We start from the raw sequence: 6,436 nt of genomic DNA on the forward strand, positions 1-6,436 counted from the left end.
GGGCCTTTAGTTTTCTACTAGTGTCAGCTCGTACCACATGGGCGTGGAGGGCCTTTAGTTTTCTACTAGTGTCAGCTCGTACCACATGGGCGCCGACACATGCATGGCTCCGTCGTTCCTACCGCCATCAACAGTGGGAGGCACAAGGGCGCTGGATCTTTCAGCGGGCGACCAAGCTAGGATCTGGCAAGGACGGCTGCCAGCACGACTGATTCGAGGCGAGGACTGGTGGCGGGAGAGCAGGCAATGGAGGAGGGCATGGATCGAGTTGGGGCGGCGTCGTTCCGCATGCCGCCGGCGTCTCGGTGTCCCTGTGGAGGCAAGGCAGAGAGAGGTGAGAGAGGAGCAGGGAAGGACGGGAAGATTCAAAGCAGGAGGACGACGCGGCGGCTTCTTCTCGATGGTAAGCTCGCCAGGTGCGATGGATGCTCCGGCATCGCACCAGACACGGAGGAGTCGAGGTGGCGGCGGGATTCGCAAGCTCCGGCGGCGCGACTGCTCTGGCCGAAGGAAAGACGCTATGGATTTTTTTCCTTTGTTTTTATGGAACGATACGGCTGGAGTATAAAGATTGCTTTAGTTTTTCTTTGAAATTTAAAGATTTGCTTTTTTGGGAATAATGGATGGGTTAGTAGTAATACTATAATCGTATTTTAGATGGATTCGTTATTACGATCGATGCAAAAAAGTCGTGGGCTTCCGAGCGTTTTTTTTGCAACGGACCAAAATTTTAAGTGAATCTACACCGTAATAATCTGGTCCCACCAGATTAACGGCTCATAATTTCTAATTAACGTGGTAATTTCTTGAGAGTATGCGATTACCATATTAACGGTTCATAATTTTTAATTAACGTGGTAATTTCTTGGGAGTATGTGATTAGTATAGGTATATATAGATTTATCGTCAATTTGTAATCATCACCCCATGTGCTGATTATGATATCTATGCAGGACTTAAACCGAAATTGCAAGCGCATTGTTTGGTAGTACAAAGAAAATAAAAAGGAGAGGAGCTGCATGTGAGATTGCTTTGGAGGCAGAGCTGTCTTTTGACCTTTGGGCAACCTGGATGCTTGTACGTAAACAGGAGCATGTGATCCAGGGCCCGACGACTCACGTCACGTGTCTGCTACTCGTACTACTCGTGTATGGATAGAGAAAATCAATCATGGACTCGTAATAATAGCGCCACTCCTCATCATCTATCTATAGATAAAAATTCCATTATTGCAGTATCATAATGCAGCAGCATCGAATCAACGGTGCCCCACACGCCAAGTATGTTCTTCGGACAAGCATTCCCCTCCCTCATTCCCGTTCCCATTTTATTATAGGAGTTGGGACTCCGCATTCAATTCGTTTTGAACGGAGAGACAACTGGATATTGCATGCTATTCTAGGTAATGTTATCTACAAGCACCACGACAAATATGCGGAAATAACGGAGAAAGTGTAGACCTCATATGAGACCAAAATGCTTTTATTTGAATGCAGAGTATCCGGTGGAAAACGGAATTGTCGCGGAAACCACGTCTGAATTTTCAAAGTTCTATAAAAATATGGTGTGTTAGTATGTGAAATTCTAAGTTCAAGCGTGAATTCATTTACAAGGTACCCCTTTTGTAAAGAAATATAAGATTGTTATAAACGATCTTATATTTCTTTAGAGAGGGGATATGAACAAATTAGCAATTTACCGTTTGATGCTAATCATTGTTGATTTTGCTTTTTTTATCTCATAAATGAATTTGAAACTATACAAAAAACCATCTCTTTAACGTAATATATATTTTTTTGAAATTTCAAAACACAGTTTTCACGTGGTTTTCATCTGTTCTCATATTTTTCTCTGATTATCCACATGGCTAGAGGGAGCTCATACATTAAAAATGGGAATATTCATTTCCGAGCCCAGACTCATCTGCTCTCAGTGAAGAGTAAAAATAAATAAAATACTAGAAAAAAATAAAATAAAAAACCTGATTTTTTTTCATGAAAGATGTTGGAGATCGTGATGCCCGTGTCAAATTTCATCATGTTTGGGCATCTGAGCAGCTCTCAGCAAAAAAGACAAATTTAGGACCCGTGACAAAGTTGACTGTCCGCATGTGAATCGACTGTGCCCCTGCCAAATTTCATCGTGAATCGCCACTACTTTTTCCAAGCAAGTAGAGATGGCGATGTAAAAACCCTATATACATAACTAAAAAGAGTTGATCATGTGAGTTAGGTAAAGTTTCTACTACCACCCTAGTCCAAATCCGGCACATTAAAGTATGCGAGAACAAATCGTCCGCATGTGTGCCCCCTGACCTTTTCCATGTGAGCCGAGGCGAGGAGCAATGGTCAACAATCACTTCTCTGACCCATGTCCCTCCCTCCTTTGACGTTTTGACCCACTCCATCATCCCATCTCACCGCTAAACTAAACTAAACCAAAACCCTTCCCAATAGATCAACCGCCGTCCATCGCCGCTCCGACGGCCCGGATACGCCCAGCGGCCACATTTCCTAACGCAGCGCCGCGATAAACTAGGCCAAGTGGCGACGCTTTTTCCACGGCGTGGGGGGCCGGGCCGCAATATTATACAGACCGGCGGCCTCGGCTGCAAGAAAACAAATGGGGACGGAGAATTACTAATTTCTTCTCCCCCCCCCCCCCCCCCCCCCCCTGCGCCTGGTCTCCGTCCGCTCCTTCGTTCACACCTTCTTCCACTAGGACGCTGGTCTCCGGTGGTGGGGGACGAGACGACCGTCGTCCGTCGACTCCGAGCTCGCTCACGGCCGCGGCTCTGGACTCATCGCACGCGCGAGAGGATCCCCCTCCCCGAGGTGAGTCGCGGCGTCTCTGCGTGCGTGCGGGCTCGGCGCCGTCGCGCTTGCTTGCGCGTTGCGCGGGCGAGCGCTTCTCTTTCTTGGGGGAATCTTGGGAGGGTGTGGTGGTGGTGGGGTTGTTGCCCCCGTTTGATGCGTCCGCACGCAACAAATCGCCCGCTAGGGTCGCTTCTTGCCGCCGCGGGCTCATCCTCCACGCCCGCCCGGCTCTCTCCTCTCGGTGCTCACTCCTGCCGCTTCTCGGGGTTCTGCCGGACTAGGCTTCCGCCGTGATCCGGTCCGGGGACGTTTTCTTGTTCCTCAGCCTTTAGCTCGTGTGATTGCTGATGCGTGGCCGTGCGAGTGATGTGGAGTAGCCACGGTGAGCTTTTCTTGAGATCTGAGTGAGTTTTCTCTCCCATTTCCTGCTCTTCAGATCTGCTGTGGTGAGAGCTGCCGAGAAGCCGACGTGCTCGTGAACATCTCAAGAAAATAAAAATGGAGGAGGTGGAGGAGGCCAACAGGATGGCCGTGGCGAGCTGCCACAGAGTGCTTGGCCTGCTCGCCCAGACCCAGGACCCGGCGCAGCTGAGGAGCATAGCTCTGGGCACGGACGAAGCCTGTGCAAAGTTCAGGAAGGTGGTCTCCCTCCTCGGCAACGGCAACGAAGGAGGGGGAACCCATCCTAGAGCCAAGCTTGTGAGCAGAAGGCAGACCCCCGGGTTCTTGAGCCAGAAGAGCTTCTTGGACAACAACACCCCGGTGGTGGTGCTGAACAGTGCGCACCCCTCGACCAGCTCTGCCCAGGTGTATCCCAGAAACAGCAGCATTCTGGATTCACAGCCCGCGCACCCAATCGGGGGGCCTCCCAAGCTGGTCCAGCCGTTGTCCGCGCATTTCCAGTTCGGCGACTCGTCGCGGTATAATCAGTTCCAGCAGCATCAGCACCAGCAGCAGAAGATGCGGGCCGAGATGTTCAAGAGAAGCAACAGTGGGATCAACTTGAAGTTTGACAGCCCCAGTGGCACGGGGACGATGTCGTCCGCGAGGTCCTTCATGTCGTCTTTGAGCATGGATGGCAGCGTGGCCAGCCTGGATGCCAAGTCTTCCTCCTTCCATTTGATCGGTGGGCCTGCCATGAGCGACCCGGTGAATGCGCAGCAGGCGCCAAGGAGGCGATGCTCAGGGCGTGGGGAGGATGGAAATGGCAAGTGTGCTGCAACTGGCAGGTGCCATTGTTCTAAGAGAAGGTAGTAAATCTGCTATCTTTGCTGTTTCTGATTCTTTTGATTCAAGATAGGATCCCATGATAATTGTTCTATACCCTATTTCAGCAGGAAGTTGCGGTTGAAGAGGACGATTAAAGTTCCCGCAATTAGTAATAAAATTGCTGATATACCTCCAGATGAATACTCCTGGAGGAAGTATGGGCAGAAGCCAATTAAGGGCTCCCCTCATCCCAGGTATTCTTTAATAATGTAATTTTTCTAGCTGTGTAGAACTGCACATTTGATACTTTGTAGGGTGATTTTTCTTTGCTAACAGTTTTATTATACAGTGATAGAAATTAGTCATGACGATGCTATAATCACCATAACACATCAACTTTGTTGGTAAAGATGTGATCATTTACATGCTATTATGGAATGCACGACTGCATACAACCATGAGCACTCAAGTGCCTTGTGATAACTAATGTGTCAATGATAATCAGAACACACTTTATCCAAGGAATGTGTTTTCTTGGGTGCTGTACATGTTTGTTTTCTGTCCTCTACGTGATTCGGTATCCATGAGGTGTCGATGCCTTAATTGTTATGACATTAAATAATTACATCGTCGATGATGCCATTCTTTCTTTCCTATGACACTTTTGGAAAATATATCAATCATGAGTCTTAAAGTGAGCACTTCTTAATTCGATGCAGATCGTGCTATCGTGATTCACTTACTCTTTCTCTCTCACCATATAATAATCCTATCCAAATGACTTGCCCACCATGTCTCTGGCTTAAATGGCCTGATAATAGAATACACAAATATAGCTATACAGTTATGGCAATCACATAAATATAGTTCTCTGAATTGGCACATATCTTTTCCTCTTTTTAACAAACACTAGATATAGAAACATCGCTCTTTGTACTTCTATTTTTGTTTCAAACCCAACATGTTACTAATTTTGATTTGTCCCTGGAGAAGAGTAACCCAATGTCTGAACACAAAATGCAGGGGGTACTACAAATGCAGCAGTGTGAGGGGCTGCCCTGCGCGGAAGCATGTTGAACGTTGCGTGGATGATCCGTCGATGCTCATTGTGACATACGAGGGCGAACATAACCATACGCGAATGCCAACTCAGTCTGCGCAAGCTTAGGGAATCCCCCAATTATCACTCTTTTCAGGAAAGGCCAACTCGCCGGCACTTGTTGGACAGACTGCGTTGTTCTCCTAAATTAGGATTGCGAAGTGACAAATATGGAATCCATTTGAGCAGTTGATGTGTCGATTGGCCTCCTGACCTACATGTTTTGTAGCGAGTGTCAAGTGGGAGGATGCAAAAATGTTGTTCTCCCTTAAGGAGGTAATCAAAATGATGAAATGTTAGAACAAGATGTTAGATAGGAAACCTGAGATTTGCTCAGGAGGGAGTGCGGAGAGTCGGAAGGGAAGGTAGAAATTGGGGGATGATATGTGTGTAAAGTAGCAAAAATTGATAAAATCACTGGGTCTCCCTCTTTTTGTACCAAGTGCACAAAAAGTCTGGATTAAAATCAAATAAATGAGACAGAACCAATTTGTGGTTGGATACATAGCTGTGTAGTTGTACCTCCAGGCTCTAGCTCATCAGAGACAAAACCAAGTTAAATATCTTGTGTGTGTCTCACTAAGCTGATTATCGTCTGGGAAGTGGGGTGACGTTCTCTTCAATAGTCAGCTCGTTTGATTAAGGATGTTTATATCGTCACAACTTGTTAGTTGCCAATTACTTTGTGTTTTATAATTTAAACGAACACTGATTTTAACCCATAAAGGGAGTATTTTCTAGAGAATTCTACTGCCTCTGCACCAAAATATAAGACGTTTTTTAGGTTAAACTAGCCTAAAAATCGTTTTATATTTTGATATGGAGGGAGTACAAAATAAATGAACGACTGGTAATAAAAATCTACTAATACATGGAAAGCCATTGAACCAAAACGTCGTCATAGATTCCAGCGAATGTGAGACAACAAATACTCCCTTTGTCTCTATTTACGTGGCTACACTTGTTCATGGTTGAATTTTGATCATTAATTCAATCAAGATCTATTCTTTATGACATATAATATAATTAACATATAAAAAATCCAATTGATGGTCAAAAATTAATCGCAGAAAATGAGGGCGCTATGTAAATAAGCATAGACCATAGAGGGAGCATGATGCGCACAAAAGAAAATACTGTCGAAACGGACTACAACATTCTTTGGCATTGCCGCGCGCAAAAAGAAAACATTCTTTAGCATCAATTTTGAATGCTCTGGTCCCAAGCAATAATGCAATATACAGTACTATATGATTCATTGAGTGTCTTGCGTACACGGTACACATTTAATTCTTTCCATCTTATTTGGAAT

General features: G+C 45.9%; 1 protein-coding gene across 2 annotated transcripts; it reads left to right on the forward strand.

Moving 5' to 3' along the window:
- The first annotated feature begins 2,612 nt into the window (after positions 1-2,612).
- LOC109734533 (protein WRKY1) lies at positions 2,613-5,627 on the forward strand. Of its 2 annotated transcripts, none has more exons than XM_020293739.2 (4): positions 2,613-2,834; positions 3,253-4,066; positions 4,151-4,279; positions 5,049-5,627. In XM_020293739.2, exons 2-4 carry the CDS (start codon positions 3,315-3,317, stop codon positions 5,191-5,193), a joined length of 1,026 nt encoding a protein of 341 aa, XP_020149328.1. In that variant the 5' UTR covers positions 2,613-2,834; positions 3,253-3,314; the 3' UTR covers positions 5,194-5,627. The 2 variants fall into 2 exon arrangements, with proteins under 2 accessions (XP_020149328.1, XP_020149329.1); XM_020293740.2 differs by having other exon boundaries at positions 4,154-4,279.
- Positions 5,628-6,436: the final 809 nt, after the last annotated feature.

The sequence above is a fragment of the Aegilops tauschii genome, chromosome 4, assembly GCF_002575655.3.
Source record: "Aegilops tauschii subsp. strangulata cultivar AL8/78 chromosome 4, Aet v6.0, whole genome shotgun sequence".
Lineage (NCBI taxonomy): Eukaryota > Viridiplantae > Streptophyta > Magnoliopsida > Poales > Poaceae > Aegilops > Aegilops tauschii.

Coding starts and splice junctions, on each gene's coding strand:
- LOC109734533 (XM_020293739.2), top strand. CDS start 3,315: ATGGAGGAGGTGGAGGAGGCCAACAGGATGGCCGTGGCGAGCTGCCAC. Junction 4,067..4,150: donor TGCCATTGTTCTAAGAGAAG/GTAGTAAATCTG, acceptor ACCCTATTTCAG/CAGGAAGTTGCGGTTGAAGA. Junction 4,280..5,048: donor AAGGGCTCCCCTCATCCCAG/GTATTCTTTAAT, acceptor CACAAAATGCAG/GGGGTACTACAAATGCAGCA.